The 27,540-nt window shown below is 36.0% G+C and overlaps 1 protein-coding gene across 8 annotated transcripts in view; it reads right to left on the reverse strand.

Annotated features, from left to right (window-relative positions):
• Nucleotides 1–27,540, reverse strand: part of SOX6 (SRY-box 6) — a 374,497-nt gene that overhangs the window by 209,594 nt on the left and 137,363 nt on the right. For all 8 annotated transcript variants that reach the window (XM_017726582.1, XM_017726580.1, XM_017726583.1 and 5 more), the window contains 2 exons: nt 22,438–22,681; nt 8,149–8,359 (listed from right to left, as the gene is read on the reverse strand). In XM_017726582.1, the coding sequence (XP_017582071.1) occupies nt 8,149–8,359; nt 22,438–22,677 (451 nt within the window). In that variant the 5' untranslated portion in view covers nt 22,678–22,681. The remainder of the gene's footprint in view (nt 1–8,148; nt 8,360–22,437; nt 22,682–27,540) is intronic.

Raw genomic sequence — 27,540 nt, forward strand, 5'->3', positions numbered from 1 at the left:
TGGAAAAGATAGTAAGACCAACTAAAACTAAAGTCCATCACCAAAGAAATCTGAGGCCATTCACCCTCCAGATCTTGGAAAATACAGTGGCATACGAGATCTGCCATGTTTGAGCCCTACTTTTCGCATGTATCCTTACATTTACATTAGCAATTTTAGGAAGGGAAGTATCCCAGTCTAGTCCCTACCATTAACCTGATGACTACAAAAGGCATTTCAATTGCCATTTCAAAGCATGATCTGATCATAACATTGTTTGTGTCACAGAACATCAGAAACCACTGGAGTTTGAATTTATTTTTCTGTTGCCAAGATTGTGCAACTGAAGCAACTCTCCATATTTTTACAGCTATTTACTCACTTATACTCCCTACACCAGAGCTCACTGTCAGTTGTACCTATTCGTACTGATCTTGCCTTTTTTACTGCCCCTAGAAAAAAGCTGGCTTTTAAGATGTGTTTTTTTAATCATGCTTTCACAATACTAATAACATAAAAATAGTGTAAAGATAGCAGGTGTTTAACCATGTCCTAAAAGGAGATAAAAGTGTAGAGGAACATAGTGCCGAAAATTATATAGGATGGAAGCACTGGGACAATTTATCACACAATAAGAGATAAATTGTTTCTAACAATGGAGAACTTTAGAATTGAGGGGCACAGTGGGATGAACAGAAAAGTAAAAATGAGATTATCCCTGAAGGTGAGACGTTGGAAAACACATCTCTGGGGAGGAACTGACTGGAATGGTCAGATGATGGCAAAGAGAAGATTTCAGCCTTTATCATTACAATCTGTCCTGGTCTACAGCTTAAGTTCAGAGATAATGAGAACAGGTTCAAGGCACGTTTGTTCCAATGAAAAGGATTTTACTCATCTCACATATTTTAGATTGAATAAAGAAGTTTCTTCAACATAATATAAGAATCTCAAAATGATGAAAGAAAATACTGGCCCAAAAATAAAAAAATTGTCATGGCTAGAATGGATTTCCCAATCTTCAGAATTGAATCCTGAATTTCAGACTCTTCCCCTATCAGGATCAACTCTGTTTGTGTCAGCAAAAGCAACAATCTTGTAGAGGTGCACAGGTACAAAGCTTTGAAAAGAGAACAACCTGCACTGGGAAACTGAACCTTCAGAAAAATAGAAGCTCCATAAAATCCCATGGATCCTACACCTAGGGAACTGTCTGATAGTAACCAAAGTGTATTTTTTCCTGACAGGTTCTCAAGTGACTACCATCAGACTCACCAGTTTCTTGTTGATGATCCTGAATAAGAACTAAGAGGGGACATGAAAACCTCTTAGCAAAAGAGATGGTCTAACTAATCTATCAAGTTATTCACGTAGATCTCATTCTCCATGATACCTATGTAAAAGTCTGTACTATTCTCCATTTGTGTGCCATGAATTAATTCCAGAACCAAGAAAAGTGAAGAGAAGCTTTCAAATGTAGCATGAGACATACTGAAAAGTGCTGAAAAATTCCTATATCCACACAGAACCTGTGAGTAATGATTAGATTCTCAAATGCTACAACACTGGGTAAGACTGTGGTGTAGGCAGCCAGATAAATACAAAGATGATGTGGAAAGATGATGATTTGTGCCAGTTTTCTAAAAAAAAAAAAATTGAGATAGAATTTAATCACAAAATACTACTCTGAAAGATTCAAAGTATATAAGAAAGTGAATAATCAAAAATGCCTAAATTCTGACTCAGAATGATAAATAAAAACACAAAACAAAATATTAATGGCAAGACACAGTACAGTTACACAGACTGAGTCTCTCTTGCAAAAATATAAATTTCATTAAATGAAAGTATATGAATGGAATGAATTTCTAAAAGAAAAATCAAATACAACAGAGAGAAGGAAAATGGGTTGCATCTTCTTTTAGTTACCTGGAAAATAATCCTTGAAAACACTTCCTTTGTAGTAATGTTCCAAAAAAAAGGTCCAAAATTACTTTAACACATTAAGACATAGGAATTCACTGTAGACTTCAACAAATGAATCCTTTGAAATTTTATGATCTATGAAACTTCCATAAATAGAAGAATGTTTTTTCCAAAATATATTGCAATGGAAAAGAATATATTGCAATGGAAAAGAGTGACCAAAATTATTTTACCAAGATAATTGGAATTTAAAAAACAAAAACAAAACAAAAAAAAGAAAAACCACAGTCAAAAAGAGAGAAATAATAAGTTGCTAATAAGTTGCATTTAATTACATGGTAGGGAGGTAAATAATTGAAGAAAGCAGCAATTTAGGAAAATGTGCTTCATATCTCTCCTTTAACTTGGTCTGAGTCATCTATTTATTTTCTGGACATTTGGGATTTTGTGTTTTTATTTTGGAAGCAAGTGTAGAGTTTAGAACAGAAATTCTCTTTCTTAGATGCCACTATATACAGCTTCCTACAAAAAGCAAATAAAAGATAAGTATTCAAATAACAATATGTATAACTGATTCTGAATTTTCTTAGCAAAAGTGATTTCTAAGAAAAAAAAAGGGAAACACAATGAGGGTGGTACCAAGCAGATATGGTAGGGTTTTTCAAAGGTGATGAAAGGATTTTGAGGAAGATGGGCTTTTTCATATCCCAAAAGAAAAGCCAGTGACCATTTGAAAATTTCATAGATATCACAAAGAATAGAACAGCAGTAATAAGTCATTTTTATTGATTGCTTTGGGTAATCTTAATACCAAAACCCAGTAACATTTTTGAAGCCTTGAAACAGGACAAAATATCTGGATCCATTAAAGAAAAAGAAGAACAAGGGTCTGTAAATACCGAGTGTATGAGGATAGCCAGGGATCATGCCTTCATCAGTGGAAAATGTGGGTATCCAGCACACCACAAGACAGATAACTTGAATTAAATCTCTGCAAAAAATCTGAAAAGCATTTAAAAATATTCACTGAACACAAATGGTCAGCAGCTCACTTCTAGGACTCATCCACCAAAGAGAGCTCCTGACATGTAATGGCCTCAAAGGTTATGCTTAAAACTATACTAAAAAACAAGTATACACATCTGAAATCTCTCCGTTCTCAGCTGTGGCAGGCTTAAAACAAAGAATACAAAATGGAAGCTCTCCATTCATTTAATACAATATAATACACACAGACTCTCAAAAAAAGAACCCAAAACAACCATAACAAAAAAAACCCAAACAAAACCTAAAAAAGAAAAAATTGCAACCAAAATGGTTTTGCCAATGTGGACTTCTAAAACACAGTATGTGAAAGTTTAAGTTTTTTTTACTTCCCAATGAAATTAGCAGGAAATTTGTAGATTTGTGTGTGAAATATTTCAGTAGACTGTCCTTACTGGAATGATAGAAAATTTTATTAGGGAAGTGTTAATCTATTTTAAGTCAAAATAACAGAAAGTGTTCAATTATTATTAACACATGAAGCTGGAAAAAAAATAACAAAACACAAAATCAGAAAAACCACCACTACTGACTAATGTAGTAAGATTTTTCCCTACTGCATATAGAATTAATAATACATGTGAACCCTTAATTTTTAATTTAGATATCCACCCACATATCCACCCATAGAGAGGGAGTACAAACAGGTGCACATGACAGAGAATAGATGGAAATTTGTGAATATACTACCCTTTATATAGATGTTCATTATAATCCACCATGCATACACAGAAATCTTTGATCTCTGAATGTTCAACTATGGTCTCCAAGGAGGAAACAAGAATGGGAAGCACTTTATAAAAAGCTTGTGCTAGAATTGTGAACCAAGCTTGGTTGAAAAATGATACTGTATACATTGCTCAGAATCAAGGTCAAAAGTGAATTAGGAATCCAGGCCCTGAGTAATGAGGGCTTAGCACTCAGCAGAAATGACATGCCCAGTTTCCAGCTCAGAAGTGCCAGCTGACCTGCCAACCTAGCATTCCAGATCTGAAAGGGGGAAATCTGCTCTCCTCGCTACAGACAAGATGTGTACTACTAATTATTGCTCCTAGAGGCTTATGATGAAGTACAGTAGGATAGTTGTCTGGAAGCCAATTCTCAGCATAGAATTCAGGCAGCCCAGGCTGTAAATCTGTCTCGCAAAAGTAACATAAGCAATATTCAGAAAGAAAAGTCTTTTACTTAAAGGGGATAGAAAAGGAAAGAAGCAGTTGGACCATACTGTCTAATATAAACTCTTCGTTTTGAGCTTTGAAGAGCTTTAATACTTGATTTTCTGGAGGATACTTCCAAAGAAAAAAGCCAGTAAAACAATCCTTTGGCTCATAGAATAACTAAGATGAATATACTGAAGTCATCCAAGAGGCCCTAGAGTATAATGTTGTTGATTAAATTAGACACCTGTTCATTTCTGACCTCCTCTGTCTTATGAGAACACATGTCAGCAAAGTCTTTACATACTCAAATTAACTCTAAATATTTGTAGCATTCTTTTCTTTTTCAATTACAATTTTCTCATCAGTTTTCTCATTTCCAAATCATTACAAATTAAGACACAGGAGTGCTGTAATGTACAAAAAATGCAAATACTGGACCACAAAGTCAATAAAAAAAATGTTGTTTATCCTGTAATGTTGGTAATCTTTGTTCAGACTACAAATAAAGCTAAAAATATACCTAAGGTATATTCCTGTGTGAGACAGCCGTGTTCCCACATCATACACAAGACATGACACTGGCTGAAGCACTATTATTAAAGAGAGATTAAAACAGCTGTACATTATGCTGAAGCACTCACTCTTCCCTTTACAAACAGACGGTCCTGGATTACAAGCAGCACTTGACCATTTAAATCACTACAACAACCAGATTTAACCAGCTGGGCCATATTCTCTTAGGCAATGCCTGTTGACCTCCTCAGCCACAGCTGCTCAGATGAAATTCTCATTAGACAACTTATTTTCAGGAGCCAAAGGACTCTGATTAAATATATCTATTTAGACACGATAAAGTCTTCCAGTATATATTTCTTTTCCAACGCCATGAGGTACAACAGAGACCACAAGTAGTATATACAAGCATGACACCTGATATCTGAGTATACAGCACAAAGTATTTAAGTATTTGACCCCAACAGCCCGTATTTCTCAAATTCAGATGCTATAGATGGACCAGAAAGTTACTATGTAACAAAATTAAGAGAGACTTTTCACAGTGCTGGTGTGGGGGTTAGATCTGATGACTGGAATTCTTGAGCTCTTTACTCCACTTTTAACTCTACAATTAACTTGACATATGACAGTGTGTTAGCCCAAATCCCACAGCTACATCAATGGTCATGGAGGTCATCCCTATAAAAGAGGCTAACATGAACTATTACATTCTTTTAAAGGAGGCATTCAAGACTTAAAGCCCCACACCACAGTATACAGTAGAAACACAGGTCTTTTCCCCACGTCATTCATTAAACCAATTATATTATTCTCTCTATTTCTTAAAAACACAGCAGGTATTTTTCAATTTGGGTAAGCAATTTTGTGGCAGGGCAGGACTTAGTACACAATGAGCTCCTCAATTGTATTGGTTGCATACCATTTTAAGAAAAGAAGTGCAGAGAAATATATGTTAAAGGATTTATATTAAAGAGCATCATGTATAGTATATGTGTGATCAGGCTTTTAATTAGGTTGTTTAAAAGACATTTTAAGAGGGCAATACAATTTCATAATCTCCGACCTCATTTCTCCAACTGACTGCACACTGTTAAAACAGTCTTAAAATAGTAATTATTTTTAAAACATTTTATTTTAATCAAACAAGCATGGAGAGTTTACTTTTTTTTTTTAATTCAGAGAAACCTCTGAATACTAAAATAAGTATTCTAATCTCTTCTAAGAATTTTGATATTCCTGGTCTACACAGAAGTTTAGAAAGATTGACATTCCTAAATGTAACATCCTGAAGCATTTCCAATCCTTCTATTAATAATTTTTCTATGTTAGTTTATATTGTATCAGCCAGATATCCATTAATTATTTTCTGTTAAACTTAAGTAGTTTTTTTTCCTACAGAACCTGCTGGATTAATTGAAAAGAACACAGAACTGTTAAAATCATCACAGAATGGCCTGGGTTGGAAGAGACCTTAAAGATCATCTAATTCCCACCCCACTGCTGTAGGAAGAGACACTTTTCTTCAGACCACGTTGCTCAGATCTCCATCCAACCTGACCTTAAACACTTCCAGGGAGGCGTGTCCACAACTTCTCTGGGCAACCTGTGCCAGAGCCTCACCACCCTCACAGCAAAGAATTGTCTCCTAGTATCTAATCTAAACCTAACCTAAACACGAAGATACAGACAAATACCTTTGAACTTACACGCAGACTTTAGAATAGCTTTCCAGTATAATGTGGTCCATAAAAGGCAAGATTATTTTATAGATCAAAAATGACCTTTATTTCACAGCTGGTGAGAACACATGGTGTGGAAGTCTCTGACTCAGAGAGAGGGATCTCTCTGCTCTGCACTCTTAAAACAACCAGTGTATACTAACACAGGGGAAGTGCAGAAAATTCTTGAGAATCCATACAAAAATAAGCTATGAAATGCTTGAATCCCTACAGATAGATACAATATTTAAACTTTTTGATGCACATTTTTATTAGCTCACCATCCAGGACACTCATGGAAAAGCCTTTGCTGTGGTGTCAACATAATCAACAGCAACTTGTGCACTCCCGCAGCAAAGTACGAGCCAAGACCTTTGATTAGTATGGGGTGTCGAACGACTGCTACTGACTGCAGAAAACAACTTTGCCAAAGTAATATTTAAAATAGTTTTCCTAGCCTAACCACCAAATCTAAGAAAGCAATTTTTAAAAGAGTGATCTTTACAGCTGAAAACAGACAGATGGTAGTAAAGAATCTGGGACATTCTCTCTTTAGAGATGTTTCACCAGCTTCAGAAAGGACACCTATAGAACATACTGGCATTTAACAATTATGCCAAGAAATTTGGAAGCCTACTTCCATTACAACATGATTTTATCCCATATTTAAACATATTATTGTATCAGCTTCAATTTTAATTGGAATCTGCATTGCTACATGGAGCCAAAGGAACTTAAAGTGCACTGTTTGAAGTGCACTGTGACCATACCATGAAATTGAGGAGTCAAAATAATTCTGAACTTATTCATATTTCAAAGAAAAAAATGAATCACAAAGTTCTACTGCCTTGTGGGTCTGCTACATTATAAATATTCTTCCTGGGTTATTTTTAATGCCACAAAACAGAACTGGTAAAATATCTAAGAGAATCTACACAGATGCCTCCACACCTGTTTTTCTATTTCAGAGCCTCCTGCTCTCACAACTTCCCTGATTCAAACTCATGTATGAGCTCACAGACTCATTGTTGCAGAACCAAGTGAGACTTCATTCTACTTAGCATGGGGAGAAATTTTCATGGTGGGCCCTGATTGTGTGCACACATACACCGACAAACTCACTCTCCAATACTTTTTGTTTCCTACCATGGCCAAAATCTTAGCAAAATCGATGAAAGTATCTGAGTAAGGACTAGCCACATAAACTGCCTCAGCACTCAAAGATTTGTCCTCATTTTTATCTCTGTTTTAATACTTGTAACAATATCTGAGGAGACTGTTAAAAAAACAAAAGGCATTTCTTCCTCTGTAATTCTATCTAAATAGGTCAGAACTATGTACTTTTACACTTAAAACTGTTTCCCATTCTCCTAGTTACAGATGCTGGGTCATTCAAGATGAGAATTTCTAAGGCAAAACAAACCAGCTCATGTTTTATCCATTCTTATTGTTAAAAATAAACATTTATCTTTTAAAAGAAAAACAAATACAATTGAAGAATATCCCTCACAACTCTAAAGCCAGTTAAGACTTCATCATAACCTAAGATGTAAGAGTTGAGTTTTCACCAAATCCAACATTCTTGCTTTGACTCACAACCAAGGCAATTTTAAAAGTTTTTAAAAACTGGCATATTTGTCAAAAATCCCTAATGGATCTCAAACTACCATTGCCATGGAAACTTTATCCTAGCCTTTGCCAGTTACTCAGTTTTATGGCTCTTGATACCCCACACATCCTTTATGCCATAAAAATTACAGGATTGAGGGGTAGGGGGAACTGTATCACTCTTATCCAATGCATACCTTCTTGCTCAGTCCTGGTCATTTCTTCTAGTTTCTTCTGCTTCAGTGTGTCCACCACATCTGCTAGGCTTCCTTTGCGGCGCTCCGGCGTTCCAAAATTAACACTGGTCATTAGCTCGCTGCGGTCACGACCTCCTTCGTCGGGCTTGTTTGGTGAGGTAGAGGTATTTCGGAAGGAATATAGGGAACATAACTTATTACTCTCTGACTCCTGCAAAGAAACAAAATAATGTCAAAACAGGCAGGTAAAAGCTGAAAGCATTATTTCTTAGTCTGTAATACTAACAACCCTACATGTATCCTCCAGTTTCTAAAATGAGAATCATGATTTGAATTTCTTCATGCCAGTGTTTTACATGGGCACTTTTGTCCTTAAGTCCAGTTCTCTCCATGTTTCTAACATTCATACTTCATGCCTGAGATAATCTTCATCAAGGATTTCCCTTGTCAGGAACAAGCCACTTCAACAATTTTTAACTAATAATGTGTTAAGCTTTTACAGTTCTCTTTAGCCCCTTAACTAAGGACAATACATGTAGCACTCAGGAAGAAAGTACAGGCAAGGACAAATTATTACTGGATAAAGCCTCAGCTAATGGAAAACAACATAACTTTAAAACCAGAGAAAGCGTTAGGCCAACAATGACTGAGGAGCAAGGAATCTACTTCACAGTTAAATAAGGCTTATGGTATGTGTCTATCCATGCTCTTTATCCAGTCTATCCATACTGCCCTGTAAATTAAATTTAAATTTTTCTTAAGGAATGAAGGTTACAATGCCTCTAATAAAGAAAATGAAATGTTATTTTCAGGCCAACATAGGCAAGAATGAGCAAGGAAATGGGGTTATGACAGAACAAGTCATGTGCCAACACGTAGGTAGGAAAACATGTATCAGAGGTGTTATACAGTCAAAAACATAGAAATAAAAAAGGGTTCATTCTCCTCTGTCAATTGATAGAGCTTATTTGAGCAAAAATTTAAAAAAAAAAAAAAAGGCATCACAAAGCAATGAGTAATGATGATTCTCCTCAATTTTGTGATATCACCCAACAGTGGAGCCTTTCCTGAACTTCTCTGTCTCAGACTTGTCATTCCCCCAGTCATACTTGCAACATTCACGGCATCTCTGCTTTCACAATTTCAGCTAAAAAGAGAAGAAGGTCTTGGATTTGTCCTCAAAAACTCAACCACAAGAATTTCTCGCACACTTCCCTTTCCAAAATTACTCTTCTATTTTAATTTTTAATAATGCCAGGCTAGGACTGCTGAACATTTGGGGTTAAAAAGTACTGATTTTTTTGTTTGTTTCTTTACAGTTTGCCTAGAAATGTTAGTGTGTATATTAGATTTCATGAAACATACTCTGTTTAAAATTAAAAAGCAATAATGGTGACAATACATTTAAAAATTAAGAGATGAATTAATAGTCTTTTCAAAAACTATTCTCGCAGTGCATAGTGTTCCCCATAACAATGGTATTCCTGCTACTTTATGAACTGAAAATACCCATTTTCAGAGCACTGAAGAAACTTGTGTTCTGAAGAAAGGCTAGGAAGCATTAGCCATCAGCAACAACACTGGAAGAGATTAAGAAGTATCTGTGCAATGTAGCAGGAGGAGCAATACCAACAGTGAGCAAGCCGGGTGACTTGGGGCTGGGGACAGTGCAGGAGGAGGAGGTGACACATCTTCAAGCACAGCAGTCTGTGATCAGCACAGCACTGTTACAGTCACTGGAGAAGGAGGCAACACTTGCTAGGGATGTTGCAAATGTATTTATTCACTAAGACAGGAAATTAGGAGACACTATCTCATCCTAGTGCCAGCAGACCATCATCAACACAGAAGGAGCGACAGAAGCTTTGCAGGCACAAACAGAAAGAGAGGTGACGTGGAATAAAAATTTTATCTTTGTTTTTTCAGCAAACAAACGTTAACGAATTTTTCATTCCATCCATTTGTATTCACTGAAGAATCAAACATCACAGAGAACAATATCTTAGACCAGGTATAGGGATGAACTTATTTAGCTGCCTTTAAAATGGAAAGCTTTCATGTATTTTATTGTTTCTGAAAACTACTTTGTATTGTTCTTAAAACTAGGTCTTACAATTGCAATTAAAAGAGCATCTTCTAATATTTTTCAAATGTAAAGCCTGAATTTCTATAATCCCTTTCCCAGTGAAGAATTAATACTACATACTTCGTCACTTTCATCTTTGAGGGTGACAGTATAAGAGCAACTGGGTAATTTTAAAGGAGTTTTTTCTCCAGAGAGCAATATCCTCTTACGGTACACGAAGCACACCCATCAGGCTCAATGCAGGGGTTTTCATGCTCCCAGCAAGGAACACTAAATCTATTGTTTAGGCCGGAAACAAGAAGATAAGGCAAATCTGTGGAGCAAGTAGGAATAACGGAATGTTCTTCCTCCTGATAACCTCTCCTGTTCCTCGTCTGGACATCTACATGGTCCAGCACAATGTTCCCTTGCTGTAATGAAAGACTCCCCTAGTCCTGCCTCCATCATGCAGCACATTCACCCTTCCTTTTCTTGCCCAAAAGACTGCAATAGCCACAACGGAGATGAGACAAGTTTAAACTCCACAAAAATGATGCAGATTTAAAGAATGCAGGCAGAATGACTGCCTTTGCAGGTTTTTCCAATTAAGAAACTATTTTATATTGCCAGTTTTGTGGACAATTAAAATCGAGAAAAAAAATAAAATAAAAAATGCATTTGCAATATTTCTAGTTTTGTTAAGGCCTACAGCAGGTAGAGCAGGTTTTATTGACCTCACAGTAATGGCTAACTAGATAGACCAAAACACAAGTGGAGTATTCCTGTTATTTTTTTCTCTAGAATGTTGATTCAACTTTATTTGAAGAGAAGTTGCTACTGCAGCATTCAGCTTGTTGAAAATGAAATAAATGGTGCAGCATATTTATGAAGGATTTTAATTTTCATGATGGACCCTATAACCTTTTGCAGACCCTTTGTCACGGCATGTCAGGTTTGTCCCAGCGCCTCACCCCCTGCAAGACCAAAAGTACAATTATCACATACATCTGATGCAGACCTGGCTATCAAAAATTTGTTTGCATTGACATGCACAAGCAGCACACAAAGACCCTCCTAATACATCCTTGTGGCCCAGGCATCCTCTGAAAATAGTCTAGTGGATCTTGTGTGCTGTCTGAAACTAGGGATATCACCTCTGCAAGTTGTTTGTTAGTCCTCTTGCTCTAATGCATAAAGTACTCTCCCTAGAAAGTCTAGAGTTCAGAGGGAAAAGGACCACTACTAAACTAGTACAAGCCTGTGAATTCATGGTTAGGAAAGGAGAAGCTGGTCCTTTTGAATATGGAACAATTCAATAAAGACATCTCTTATCCTTAATAAGTTTTTGAAGCCACCTTTTACAGAATGAGAAATTCCCACTTTGTTTGACCTGAAGAGAGAAAAGAAAGGATGCTATTAAGGGTTTTTCTCATGTATTTTCCAAGACCATGGAAGAGGAGGTAGAGACAAGTGCCTAGCCAAGATCAATTCAAATGTTTTCATTTCGCAAAATCCAAATGAGAAGTCCATCAGCACTGATGAAAATTCTCCATGAAAGTCAAATTTCTCAGCATCTCTGATTAAAAAAAAGAAAACGAATAACAGAGTATGACTGATATGAGTATCCACTTCATGTATGTGGACACAATCTGGTCCCCAAATTCACCCAGTAGCTCCATAATACACTAGACAAGTGACACATCCCTGAATTCTCAGGTTTAAAATTCATATATTTCTGTAAAGTATTTAAGTCTAAACTTGAAATAATGTCTTCAACACGTGACATTTCCCTTTGAAAGGCGCATTTTTCAAGGTGTGCTATTCTTACCAATTTCAGTGATTTCCAGGTAAGGAGGGGGAAAATACGGAAAATATAAGCAGATAAATAGCAAACATTTAGCCTATGGATAAAAGATTTAACACAGGGCATGCTTCTTCAGGATCCCACTCCATCTTTGCTGGATTTATAAAACTATCCTCCCACTTACACACTAGTACTGGATAAACATAGAACTGTTTATGTCTGCACCAGAATGCTCAAGGGGATATCTGTCCACCACAATGGAGGCATTTCCAGATAGGCTTCCAACATTTGGCAAACCATAAAATTTGAAGACAGCACATTAAAGAAAAAGAGAACAAATCTGAATGTTTAAACAACATGTACAATGATTTTGTCTCTTAATTTTTCCTCTGTCAGAAAAAAATGCTTTAAGTTGTAAAGGTATGTATTTGCAGAGATGACTAAGCCAGAAACTCTTACTGCCCAACACCTGAAGAGAGAAACTCAGTCTAGAACCACTATTAAAGCTGCTTACTATTCAGCAGGGGCAAAACTGAGTCTATTTTTGAAATGCTGGGGTTTCATATCAAGGTAAATAAATGGCATTTTTCCTGTCTACATTTTCTTGCCAGCCCATTAGCACAGACCAAATTTTATTACTGATCATTCAACCCACAGCAGTTAGTGTTTTGACAAAATGCTATTATTATAACAGCTTAAATACCTATATACAGACACTAAAATTTAAGGATTAAGTTCCAAGCTGAAAAAAACAGAGAAAAATAAATAAATGCACAGAAGACCAAAAACCAGAAATTAGTGGGGCATGGACACTAAAACACTATGGATGACTCATTCGGGGATAGATAGCCCATGCATGAAATCATACTTTACTTTCACTTAAACTTCCACCTTACTCATATGTCAATTGTAAAACAACATGAAGAGTTCCAGCACAATATGGGAAAAGCTTTCCTAAGTCTATCCTTGGCATTTTTCATGTTGGAGGGAAAGTATACTTGAACCAACCTCAAATTTTCTTGGAATATATGTGGTCTGACAACAGTTTCCTTAGTCTTATCAGCTTTCCAGGCTGCCTGGTGTAAACAAGTGACCTGTTGGCCATTTCTTTCAGAGTTGTTTTGAATGGCTCAAGTAAAGCTTTGGTAATGGCAGGAACAATTCTGACAATTACAAACAGCTTGGTAAAAATAAAGACAGGGATTCTGCGACTACACACATGGTATTTTCTTCACACAATTCCTTTAAAACTGTTACACTAAGATAATATGTAAAGGTAGTTCATGAGGCCTCTTTTTCTGAGAAAATTATTTTTTAGCAAGTACATTCACTAAATTTCATAAGTTACATTCTTCAAAAAGATAGCTAATGGTTTCTGTACAAAGAAAGGAAAATCCTTATAGTTTCTTAAATGTTTCTACTGAAAAGGGATTGAGCAAATAATAATAATTTTCCTGTTAGTGTAAAAAAAAATTTTCTTGTGCATTTAGATTCTAACAGCTTAATTAACTCATTTTCCATCAGAACTCCCACTGGTTTTAACAGGATAAATGAGGAAGTACTGCCGGAAGTGATGAAAATAAAGGTATTGGTAGTTGACCCAGTACTTCTCATACTGGGAAGGTAATATTTATAGCAACACCTGCAAGCTGAATCATGAGCCAACTTGGTCACCTTTTATGAAGTCTTTTCACTTCCAAAATAGAGCAAACAGACACAAAATTAGAGTTTTGTTGGTGAAAGATTACAGGCTAAAAAGAAAATTCAATATTCTTGCTCCTTCCTCCAAACGGCCAAAGCACAAAATATGGAGGTCTGTATTTGAGGGTTGAGGTGCAACATCTTGGTTTGGGGACACCACAATGATGAGTGGAGATCTGCCTTGGGACAGACCTCTCTTTGGTATCCTCATAAGGGTTAGGGACAGACCAACAGCTTGGGTGAACCAGATTCTCTGCTCAGCAGTCTTAAACGGGGGGAAATGCACAGGGCTGCGGATTTTAATGGCACTATTTGTGTTTCACATAGGGAGGATGGATCCTCTGGAGCTCTCTGAAGGTAAGAAAATAGGAAACCTTGGGAAATGAAACTGAGGGCTGTACAAAATCGGGGTCACAGTGTTAGTTAGCAATTTAATAATAACTATGATCAACTTTGATTGAAAGTTGACGACTGCAATCCCACTTAATAGCCAGAGAGAAAACTGTTTCTGTAAGAGTTCAACTGAAATCACAGCATGAATGGCCAAGAAGTAGAAAGCAAATATTACTAACATAAAATGTGTTAGCTGAATTGCTTATTTCCATGTGGATGAGGCTTTTCTGTTATAAAGGGATATTTATCTGTCTCTGCATTGAATGGGACACATGTAAACACCCCAGGAAAGTTGGATATCCAGAGTGGTTTTGATTCCAAGTACTAGAGGCATGCTGGCACTTGGAACTAGTCTGGAGTTAACATATAATGAAAGCAAATGTTTACAAAATCATTTCCAATCACTACATTAAATATGGTTTCCCTTTTTGAGGAATTTAATTAAACAGAATTAAAATAAATTAAAAATCTAAGTGATCATTTCCAATTCTCATCTGATTAAGAAAAAAACACAAAAGTTTTATTAAGAAAGATTTATTTAAATCCAAGCCTTGAGAATGACTGCTATGAGCTATTGAGAGAACATAATTTGTTAAGTCTCAGCAAATTATGCTAGTGGGAGGGCAAATGGCAAGTAGTGGAATAAAGCCTCAAGTCTCTAACTCAGCATTTAATCCGATAAAATTTATACTGATTTCTCTGCCAAAGTATAGGCTGAATACAATCTGTAAAGGGTTTGTATTTCATCTTTTATACACATTTAAAAACCTCAAGAAGGAACAACACAAAAGTAAGGTCCAAGCCAAGAAATAATATGCTGAATTTAGAATTAAAAAAAAAAGAAAATAACTTTAGATGAAAGGTTTAAAAATGAGATGTCATAATAATCTGGCATATATAATCCAAGTATGGTATTATGAAGAGGCCACTGCAAAACCAGCTGTCTGTTTGGAAGGAATAGGCAGGGGCTTTTTGTCTCATGTAAAATATGACCACTTAATTGCAGCAATCCCTTCCTACTCAGGCGTTGGAGCAAACCAGGTAAACCAACTTTGGGTACAGAGATTTCAGAAGGTTACAATTTTTAGGCCTTGTGATTTAAACCCTCCTCTTTACAAATGAGCAGCGATTTGAAACACGTTGACAGGCACTTTGCTCCTTTCCACAATGGAAAATCATCCCAAAATTTTAAAATACAATGACAAATCACTTCTATACGGCAATCAACTCACCCACAAAAGATATGCATAAACTCATGTGGGCTTTTGTAAGAGTTAGATGCTAAGGATTTCCTTAATTATCCAGATACCATATGTCCAAACTCCCAATGTTTAGGTTTGGTAATAAATCACAACAATATTGAGACTTTATGCCCTGTACTTTGGTTAAATGCTCATATTAAGGAAAAAGTAATGGACAGCCATTTACAAAATGAGTATTTAGACTTACATTTTCATCTAAACTGAAACTGAGGAAGCATTGTGATCAGTCCCAGCTGATCAGCACTGTTTACCTCTTGGGTAAATAAAGACACATATTTTGTGATGCATGCTTGTCAGAAGCTGCCAAATAAAACAAGGATTGTGTGGCTTGGATATTCCAGACCACTTTGTATATATCCAGCTTCCCCCTATTAGGTCATCTTAATTGTCCAACTTATAAGTATGTCTGTTGTAAATATAAAAATAAAATTTGTCTTTATGTTTTTAGCAATATCAAATGCACATGAAAATCCTCCTCTGTATATAGTTTCATGACATGTATAACATGCTTTATGTTCCCCTTTTAGTATTTGCAGAGGAATGCATGCAGGAAACCAGCCTGCTGCATAGAGTACTTGTATTTCTTTAAGGTAAACACTGATGAAACATTTGGAGGATTGAAATAAAAACGAGACGTTTATGAGACATAAAGGTATCACATAAAATTGCTGTGAATTACAATAACATTGGCTGAATCCCAGAACAGATAATCCTTATAAACATGCAGGAATGTTGTAAACTGTATATGAATGTCAGTGATACAGTACATTAGGAGATTCATATTACACTTGGTGCTGTGTAAGTCTCAGTCCCTGGGTTTTTCATGGCCTCAAAGATTAAAATAAATATATGTAGTATCTTTCCTTCCTCCATAAAGATATTTTATGTACACAGTTTTATTATGCTGAACAAAGATACCAAAGTCTGTTTTTTCTTGAGCTGTCAAAGTACAAAAGAAATGCAAAAAGTCCTTGCACAGATGTAGTAAAGTGCTGGATTTTATCTTTTGGCAGGTGCTCAATATGCAGCCCACATAATCACATGTTAATGACTGGAGTGTGTTAATCAGCATGCATACCTGATTCCTTCTTGCCCAAGGAAAAAAAAAATTAACAATTTAGAATGTGTTAATGCTCCTACTTTTGAAAAAATTCATGTCAATATACAGAAGTGAATTAAAAAGTTTTCAAAAATTGCTTCATAAAAATAGGAAATGTTAAAATAGGAGAAAGGAATAAAATTGCTACAGATTTAGATGAACATAAACCACAGGTCTTTTGCGAAGAACTCAGGTGATGATTAATTCTGTTTAAACACAGTTCACCCTAGAATATAGGGAAAGGTTTAAAACAGACCATGTATTTGGAAAAGAAAAATTATACAATGTCAAAAGGAAAATAAAACAAATATAACAAGCATGCCAACAGGAACAATTATTTAATTCTTCTTCAAATAAAGTTCAATTTTGTATTTCACCACCTCCATTAAGCACATTATCCTGCACACTTCTAGGGAATTGTTTTATTGTTTTTAATATGAAATGTTAACATCTTTTTATGCTAAAGCTAGTAAAACTAAGTCCTTGATATTTCAAACCTTTAGACATCTGCTTAACATTATAGTTGCTGGTAGTCCTAATAAAGTCAAGTTAAGCACATACCTGAATGCCTTCTGAATCAAAACAACATGCTTGAAAAAAAATTAATTCTATCTTTTCTGCAATATATTTCTCAAAGGAATTTGTTTTTATGGAAATATAAAATAGCATATCCTCTGCTTTTTCACACCCTTTAATTTCAGCCAAAACTTCATACCCATGCAATTATGTATGTAGGTATTTACCTCTTTAGTTAGATAAAAATTCTAATGCACTACCTGACATGCAGAAATAATATCACAAGCAGAGTAGAATTGCTTTCCATCATCACAAAACTCAGATTTGTACATGTAAATAACAGCTGCATGAGCAATTTAGCAGAAACAGAATTGCCAGAGTTTAGGGCATTTATGTTTGATGCATTTTATATGTTCATATTCAGTCCGTAAAGGAACCAAAAATAAAATCTCAAAACATGTAATTGTATCTATAACTTTCCAGAATTTGAAGCCATGAATTTATATAACAACAAACTCACAGTGTTTAGCATGTATAAATGTTTTTCAGTGATCTTCCCTAAACACCTGAGTTTATTTTCCTTAAAGGGAAGAACCTTCAACATGAGAAGTTAATAACAGGGAGCAGGAGGTGGGGGGGAGCAACAGGATTGTGCCCGTTTTATGTAGAGACAGAAGCACCAAAATATTAAGACCTTTGGGATGCCACCTATTTCTGTCTTTCTGATGCCAGTAGCTTTGCTAAAGCTATATAAAATTAAATTTGATACTTGGCAATTCAAAATTAATTTAAAAGGAACAAATATATGTGGTATGAAGAGATCTTCAATTTTTCTGCTGCATATATAAATCTGTTCTCAGTCCTGCAGAGATGTACACACAGCCACGGTGGAAAGGTAGGAAGCCTTTCACTCCTTTGGCAAGAAGTCAACAAAAGACAGAGTCTTGACGTAATTATGACATATATGTCAATGCTGCCATTTGAGATAAAATCCAACCAGATACAATTAGTTTCTAAACCCAAGGGGCCTCTGAATGATGTTACAAAATATATAGGGAAACCCAGCATAAATTTGGAGACAATTAATTTTATTTGTGTATGTATCTATGTTTGGTTTCCCTCTGTCACAGGGAAATAACACCCATCCTTTAGACTGGATTTGCTGCAGGGGTTCCCTGTGAGAGTCACTCACATCCAAATAACAGCAGAGCAAAAAAGATGTGCCTGCCCTCATTCAGTGCATGCACACACTCTCACTAACATGCTGCTAACTCCCTGCCTTGGGGTTGTGGGCAGCAGGGAACAGCAGTGGGAAGAGAAGAGTCCAGTGACCGTGTCAATGACACATCACCACCTACAGTGATTGCCACAGTCCCTTGCACATTCCTCACAAGCCCTGTTTGTTACAGGACTGCTACATCGGGATTGAGGATGGGAAGAGAACTTACCTCTCTGTAGCTTATTTGCTTTTGGGAACAGATGAGAAATTGTACATTTTGGAGAGAGTCCAGATTTCTTTAGATTAAAGCTGCTAAAATTTATTATTCACAAGTCCCAAGTCCAGCCTTAATAGTATGGGAATACGTCACCCCATTCCTCAAAGAAGGTAAAGTCACTTTTCCATCTAAATCTGCATTTTCTTGTTGGCCCTGCTTTCTCCTGATACTTTCAGGGCAAAAATAAAAGATCTTTGTAATTTATCTCACAGGCTGTGCAGAACTCTATATGAAGATGGGGACCATTCCTGGTTCCCCAGTGAACAAACACATTAATATTTTCCATTTCTTTACATACTGACCAATAAATATATTATTAGGATACAACAATTCAATTATTATTAAATTTAACAAAATTAAGTGGTTTTGGCCTTTCCCACTCATTCTCTCTGTTACCTTAACAGAGACAGATTTTGTATGCAATCTAAAAATTTTTCTTGCCTGCTTCTAACTGTCCATTGGAGAAGGCACAATACTTTCACCATTATCTTGGTACCACTTTGCCCTCTTCCCTACAGTTTACCACAACAAATAGATATGGCCTTAGCCTAAAACAGATTTTATTTTCTAGTAGGGCTACAGTCAGCAATAAATACCCATACGTACAGGTATTTTTATACTAAGTAACAGTTAGAAACATAAGTATAATCTTTTCAGCTCCATAATATGAGTTTACAGAAATCTTTGGGTTGCTTTATCTTCTCCCCACTGTAACATCAAACTGGCTGGTGAAATGATACTGGCAGTATAAGTCATTACAGGTCTGACGTTACAGTTGTTACACATTGCTGAATCTGTCAAATGAAAAGGGAGCACAAAGGGAATTTCCAAATGCAGCTGCTATTTCCCATTTGTTAAATCCTTTTATTACACCATATAAGTACACAGCTGGGAAATACTATAGAGTGGGAGTTAAAACAAAATATTTTGGCTTCCAGACATTCAGAATACACAAAGGACTCAGTGGAAAGCAATGCCTGATATCAAAAGGGAGTGAAAGTTTGAAAACATTTCTAGCCAGTGTGGTTTTTTTCTGATAATGCACATTGTAGTTTAAAGGTATCTTACATTACAGAAAGTGCTGCGTACCATAAATGTTGGGTAAAAATGCAAATTTTTTTCACTAAACTTGCCCTCCTACAGTATCTTTTCTAAGCTTAAGATCTGTACAGCCCTCGTAGCAAATTATGATGCATACTGTGTGCTCTCTCAAATTCCAGTGAACTCCTTAGTTTTAAGGACAGAAAGGATGCAGGATTGTGCCCTTAATTAGATACCAGATAAAAGAGAAATTTTTCCTTCCCATATGTCGACACAGCATTCTTTGAATTTACTATCTTTTAACCAGACAACACACATTATTGATGCATTTTAATGAAAGCGCTACTGTCTTTATTTTCAGAGTAAATGCTATGAACAGGTGCTTTTTAAATCTGCTTCTAAAGGATCCGTCTGGGAAAGGTCAGAAAGGTGCTTACTTTCTGGGAATTCGGGTTTATTAAGTAAAAAAGTGCCCACTGCCACAGCACCTATCTCAGAATTGCCCAACCCACCTTCTGGAATCTGACTTTCTGGAAAGAAACATCTATCCTCCCTCTGAGGAGTATGAACACGTTTTCATCAGGATAGTTGCAGGCACCTCTGAATTCTTTCTTAACAATACAAACGCCTGCTTGACTGAGATACTTCAGAGAAACTTTATGCAATTAATAGAGGCTTAAATGTTTGCTCATGAAGAACATATTTAGGTGAGGAAAAAAAAAATATCATTAAAAATCGAACAAGGTACTTAAATGACAGTCCCCCAAGGAGAAAAACATTTTTTTCCCCACTTCACTGTTGTGACCTCACTAGCCATCTAAGTCACCTAACTGTAAATACACTTGGATCTTGCTCTGTAAGTTTTAGAGCTCTTTTAAGTGCAACCAAAAAACATGTCTTAGAATTTCAGCCTGCGCTGGTAGCCAAGCCTTGTAAACCATACCCAGCTTCAAGCTGGGAAAAAAAAAAATTCATTTGGTTTAGCTGAGAGGTCCTGAAATAAGGTTGACATATATCCACCACCAGATTGAAGCCAAGGGACTTGTGGAAACTGCTAATGATTTTCAGGACATTCATCTACATATATAATGGAATATTTACTGGAAAAAGGAGATAGGAAAACCAGAGTGCTAAGTCTCTCAAGCAAAGTTTATGCACCTGTTCTGAAACATGATAAGCTGTTCACTGATTCGTGCCTGTCCAGAGGTACAGCGAGTGTTGACATGACAGTGCAGCATTAGGAAAGGAAACAGACATTGCTCTCTGCCACTGGGATTGCAAACCCCTTCAGAGCAATATGAGCACAACTGATCACACTGCACAAGGGCCATTTCAGCTCACTCCAGTTCCAAGGAACAGGCTGAACCAAAAAAAAAAATGCATTGAGGGACTGCTGGAAGCTAAGAGTTCCTTTCTCCCTAGGACATGGAGTAATTTTGTCAGTGATATTGGTGTCCTAATACCGAAATTCCAAGAGTGCCCCTGCCTCTCTGAATGAATGGAGAAGTAGCTGATGAATTCACAGATTAACTTTTTCCATCAACAAACAGGATCAGTCCTTTCTAGCTTGCATGCAGATTGTCCTCCCGATTACACAGAAGTTAAAATTATTCTAATGTGCTTATTGCGTAACTTGGACAAAAGAGTGACTCTCTGTCCAAAATTCTGAATATAAGCCATCAATACAACTTACAACCTACCTTGCCAAATTGCTAAACTGTAATCATTTTTCTTTAAAGCAATTTTGCAGTTAAAATTTTGCCATCTTCATAAAAATCACCCAAATACCTGCCTGATGGAAAGTTCTGCACTGGGTTAAACTGTGCATTACAGATTATACAGCATTTTTCTGGTTTGGCTTGATCTTTCGAATCAACTGGATTTTAGGAAAAAAAATTCAACACTATATTAATAAAATAATCTTATTGTAGTGCTATTATTTAACTGGTGGTATTAAAAAAATTCTTCAATTGTGCTTAACAATATTGAAATCTGCTGATTTGTACTGGGAAAAAAAAAGATTTGCTGAAAAAAATCTGCTCATATATATTTAATAGAAATAGGGAATAATTTTTTTGAAAAGGCAGATTATTCTTTTTAAGCTGTTTAAATTTAAGATTTTTGAAAGTCACTTTCTAAAGAGTCTGGGATTACAATGTTCTAAGTTTACAGATCACCTGGCTGCTTCACATACCTTAAGTCTGTTTCTGAGGAACACATGCAAGGAAAATAAATTGACTGAGATGCTATGCCCATTCAGCCTTCATTCAGCCTGCCCATTCCAACCACTAAGTAATTATATCTAGGCTACTGAAGAGCATAGGGATAATAATTCTGATCATTTCTAACATCACCTGTATACAAAGTGGTGATCTAGCTACTCACAAACACCTTTCCCCTCCACAAAAAGTTGCAATTTCCTATAGACACAGTAGGATGTTTGTGTCACCTAAAATGCCAGATTCTTTGTTGCTGTGTAAAGATATAATATTCTAGGTTTGGTAGGTCCTGTTTCTGAGAGACAAGTAAAAAAAATACATTAAAGTTTCTTCCTTCAGCACAACACTTTGCAGATGACAAACAGTTGTGAGCTACATCCTCCTGTCAGAAATTAATGCTTGAATATACGAGCTAGAAAGGTTATGACATAAATCAAGGTATGAATGAAAACATGATAAATAGATGCATTTCCTTTCAGAAGGTGAACCCATCAAATGACCTCATTCAAAGAGACCTGTATACTTAAGTAGATTATACAATTGTAATTTACAATTACACCGTATGATGTTGATCTACTGCTAACACTTTAACATTTAAAAAGCTTCACACCTGAACACGTCTTTCCAATCACGAGTGAACAGTCTCTGACAACAGTAAATTTAGAAAGCCCCTGTGAGGACTGGGAAACTCACCATTCTGTGTTGGGCTGAGATTACTCCATCCCACTCGGGATCCTGTTGGATGGTCGTGACCAGAGTTGGTAGCTCCTCAGAGTGAGGTTTGTTGTGCATTACATTATGTAGAGGCAGATGAGAGGCTGCATGCTGATCACTGTTGCCCTCTTCCTTGTCTCGTGATGCTAAGTCCTGGGTCATTGTTTCCTCTCCATCAGCTGCACATGCAAATGGAGAGGTAGCCTGCTTGGAAGACATTCTTCTACGAAACAAGAAAACGAGACAAAAAGGAAACATTGGTTCTCAGTGAAAACAGTCAAGCTCAAAACAATCCTCTAAGTGCATCACACACCTGCCTAGAACAGTCACAAATTAATCACGTGCAGTCAACACAAGTACCCGAAAAAGCACAGGTTTGGGGATCTGGATCCCAAACTCTGAGGAAAAGTATTCCTTGACATCAAGACAAGGTTAGGGTTAAGTTATATGACATCATTCTATTAATTTAGACTTGTCAAACAATATCATTTTCTCCAGCCATAAGAAAATAGTGATTTTACTGGTATTTTCATGTTGATTTTCTATAAGAGTTCAATTTTTTAAACTCTTACTCCCATGAGCAACCTGAAGCTTGTAAGCAAACGTTTAAAGGAGAGAGCTCATAATGCTCACCTGACCTCATTCCTTGCAAGCAGAAGATGTTTTCTACTCAGATGAGAATAATTTTTAAATCCATTTAAATTCTGCTTACTAATTACTTTTGCTGTTTGTTTAAAGCTGTATTGCTTTTAAACTGTTCAAAATTTTGCCTGGTTTTACCTTTCAGAAAGTGTTTCGAGGAGCTCACATGAGAAGTGTTCTGAACCTGAAAGGTTTATTGAATGGATGGATAATACCTTAGAAACATTTTACAGTTCAAACTAAAAATCTAAAATAATTATGTTTCCTTTCATATTGGGCATGAAGTACGGGATATAGCTCAACAAAATACTTTAAATTACTTAAAAGTGCAATGAATAAATGCATTGATTTATGTTAAATGCCTTTTCCTAATAATGGCCTCTTACTACCATCTCATATGCAAACACAGCTTTCGCCACAGTTTCTGCACTTAGATGAAAATATTACTGACTTCAACTCAAAATCTGAAAACGCTGTCATTTAAAATTTCTAGTAAGATTAACTGCAACTGTTAAAACAATCATTAATAAACCTGAAAAGGGACAGCTAAAATATATTAGCTATTTTCCCAGGTTTTAGTAACTTTAGAATATCCTTGACACTGAAATTGCTGAGAAACTAAGGAATAAGATCTTCACCTTAATTACTTTTTAACAATAATTGATTTCATACCATTTCTTTAAAAATGCACAAATCAGTTAACATAGGAAACCACATGAGCATTTTTCAAATTAGCAAATCATTAACTTGCTAGTACTGTTTCTACAGACAAATAAATACTGATTAAAGGGTCTGGAAATCTGAGACTAACAGTTAAATTTACAAATCTGTCACATGCTTTCATGAATATTACAGTGAAGGAAATATCAAGTGCAAAGAAAAATAATTAAGTTAATTCCAATTTAAACAGTAGTTTTTATGTAGCAGCCTGTGTTTCACATAGGATTTAACAGCTAATGCTAAATTTCTCACAATTAATGAGGGAGTTCAGATTTAGTATCCTACAGTGGAAAAAAAAATTAATATAGGATCAACTAATCTAATTATGTACAGTTCAATATGAAAGTATTACAAGCTTTGAAGTGCTTTGAAACATATTAAAACACTGATACCTATTTAGAATAACTATTCTGTAAATAGAGATAATCCTGCCTCTTAAACTCGATACTGGTGGAGGAAAAAAGGTTTGTGTTTTCTTTAGGGAAGCCTAAGTGTAAGTGGGAGTCTAACATGAGTGTTGCCAATAAGCAGAACTGAGGAATTTAAACCGTGCATTACATTCTTCCTATGCTAAAGAATTTGTCTTGATGCTACAGACAACATGCCAAGAGTTCAGCACCCGGCATTATCGTGTGTACTTCAAAAGGTTCTGGCTCATAATTGCTATGATCCAAGATAAAATAAAAGGGCTGCTTTCCCTTTTCTCATTAAAATGAGAAACGTTAATGTAATCACTCGCGTAAAAATATAAGTCATGCTTTATGTAATTTGAAAACCCGACATGAAAACTGGAAGTCACAGTAAAGGTTTTTCCTTTCTTTCACCTTCTCAACAGATCTCATTCCTGTTTCATACTGAACAAGCTTCTGTGTAAAGCAAGAGCTATGGCTGTTTCTTCACCATAAATTAATCATGACACAAAACTAGAAATGAAAATGTCTCTTAAGAATAATTTCAACTACAAACTGCACCAATGAATAATACTGCACAATCCTAATTAAACACAACTCTGCAGCTGCAAAAATAGGCTGAATCTGTCCAAAGCTACGAGTTGGCTTTAAAGGCTGGTTTGTTAGGGACTGTTTTCTTAAGGAAGGCTGGGCCCTCAGTCTTAATCAGCCAATAAATTATTTCCTGCAATTACATTAAATAGAAAATTATCTTCAAATTGGGAATGTTAATTGAAAATCAAAATTCAGACTGAAGTTTAGAAATTACATGCTGAATATAATTAGTCTAGAAAGGCTTCACCTCTATTTCATAAACAGGCTTTTGGTGTTTCCTCAAGTGACCATTCAGCAAAGCTATCTACTGGTAATGCACTACAGGGGAAACATTTTTTCCTTGACATGTACACTAATATACTTTCCTCTTATTCATGATGTTTTAAACAAAATTCAATAAAAATCTCCATTCAAGTTCTGTTAAGCTTATTACATAGAGAAGAGGGACTTTGTTAACACCAAAAATAAAATTATATCAACAAATTCTCATTGACTAATAATCTCAAGCCAAGGCCAGCAACTTTCTTCTGTACTGGAGTAAGAGAACAGACCAAGAGCAGGGTTCAAATGCTTCCTAGCTCCACCTACCCCTTTTCCCCACTGCTGCGTTATGGACAGACACCTTCCATGATGCACTTTAGTCAGTCACCTATAGTCTTGGAGCCGGGAAGACAGGCTCAGGCAGGCCTCCCAGACACTTGTTCTCCTCGTGGCATAATTTTTAGGTGTGTGTTTGGCTTCTATGGTCTCCAAAGCTTTGTTAAAATAACTAGATTGAATGGTAACTTTTTGGCTGTTAGTTTTAAAACATTGGGTTTAAAGGGACAGAGGTGTAGAGGCCTGTTAGGTTAAGCCCTCCACCTTCTTTTCCCAGCACATGAATATACTTCGATGAATATACTTCATTTGTACATGGCTTCTGAGGGTGTCCACTTATGCCTGGGTTTGCAGTCAGTAAAGCAGAGCAAATTTAAACTCTGCTGATGGGTGTTATCCAGCAATTTGGGAGAATTCTGAGCACATGATTCCATCGAGGTCAAAAGGCAGAGTTCAGCCAATAACTCCAAGGCCTCGTTCAATTCCAGTGGAGAAGACTCTGGCCCATTTGAGTAGTTTATGTTTATGATAAAATTAAGCCATAGAACAGCGTGTTGTGTTAAAATATTTCAATGTTAAAATATGAGCATGAATAGCAGTTAAATTTTAAGCCATAACAACTTCCCAATTTTATGTTTAAAATATTCAAAATGCATTTGCTAAAATCCCTGCTGAGAGGGGAAAAAAAAATCAATATTCATAATAAATAAGGCTTGTAAAAGGTATCAGAAATTTACTAATTTCTATCATGATTTATTTTACTTTTTTTTTCTGCTATTATCAATTAAACTCACTGGAATGATTTTAAAAAAAAAAGTTTCTGATAAAAAATATCTCCCTAGTTATAACCCCTGCAAACAGGGGTTTATAATGGAAGTGCTGACACAACCCTAACTACAGCAGCGCAAATGGTGCCGCTATAATACACAAAATCAAGTTCTATTATTCTAAACTATCCTCGCTCGGGGGGTTTTCTTTACTGTGCTCCCAGACAAACTGCTGAAGCATGAAAAATTTAAATGCAATCAAGTGGGTCCAATTCTACTTTACTAGAACAAGTGTCTACAGTGGTACAATCTTAAAAGAAGATGCAACAGATTTGTTTGGTGCTTTTCTTTCTTTTTTCTTTTTTAGCTGTTTATTTATAATACTGTGCAGTGGAGATAAAATAAGAGAGGAAATTACACTCACATTATATCAGTATATTGATTACACAGCACACAATCAGAAAGAAAACTACATTGTGAAATTGTTGCTTTGGTTAAATTGACAGATTAGCTGAACACAGCAATCACTAAAGGTGGAAAATACATCTAATGGGGATGAGAAAAGGTTGGAAAAGGCCCTAATTAACTGAAGTCCTATCACCTACTCAAGTTTGAGATTTTAAAAAAATCTTGATTCGTATTTTCCAACACTAGAATAAATTCTATCTCATTTTGAACTTGAGACATAAACAAATTGTGATGATTTATCAAAAGGTCAGTAAAGCTGAGGGATTGGACCTCAACCTCAATCAGCCTCAATACCGAGGTAGTAAAGCTAAAATCAAACTGCTAAGGGTTTTTTTACCTACAAAAAGCTAAACACAGTATCTATGGCTTCATTTGCCATAGATAGGACCTGATTTTTTATTTTAAACCAGAGAAGAAATTCTCTCTGCCCTAATGAAGACTGCCAGTCAGATTCACAAAACATTGATTTTCCTTATTTCCTACAGCCAGCATGTGTTATACCTTTCTAAATAGAAATATTAATACTTTTTTGTCTAAGGTTTTTCCACAGTCTCAAACTCTTCAAAAAATTCATACCCTCTTTTACAAAACAATTAGCTGATAGTCCTGACATGAGAAGTCTCCAAAGCCTGAAAAGTCTTCCATCCCTGTTGACTGTTCAAATGATTAACTGTTACAGTAGAAATTAAGGCGAGACCAGGACTTTCAGCTGCCAGACATTTCAGAATCAAGCCGCGATGTATAACAACAGATAACAACAATGCAATGGCCCAGACACTGTTTCAAAAACATATAAACTGAGCAATACAACGAGATATATGACAAAGCAGACTTGTAGTTGGCCAGGGACTCTCTCTTCTGCTCTGCTCCACCCTCACAAAGCA

The sequence above is a fragment of the Corvus brachyrhynchos genome, unplaced genomic scaffold (assembly GCF_000691975.1).
Source record: "Corvus brachyrhynchos isolate BGI_N302 unplaced genomic scaffold, ASM69197v1 scaffold62, whole genome shotgun sequence".
Taxonomy (NCBI): domain Eukaryota; kingdom Metazoa; phylum Chordata; class Aves; order Passeriformes; family Corvidae; genus Corvus; species Corvus brachyrhynchos.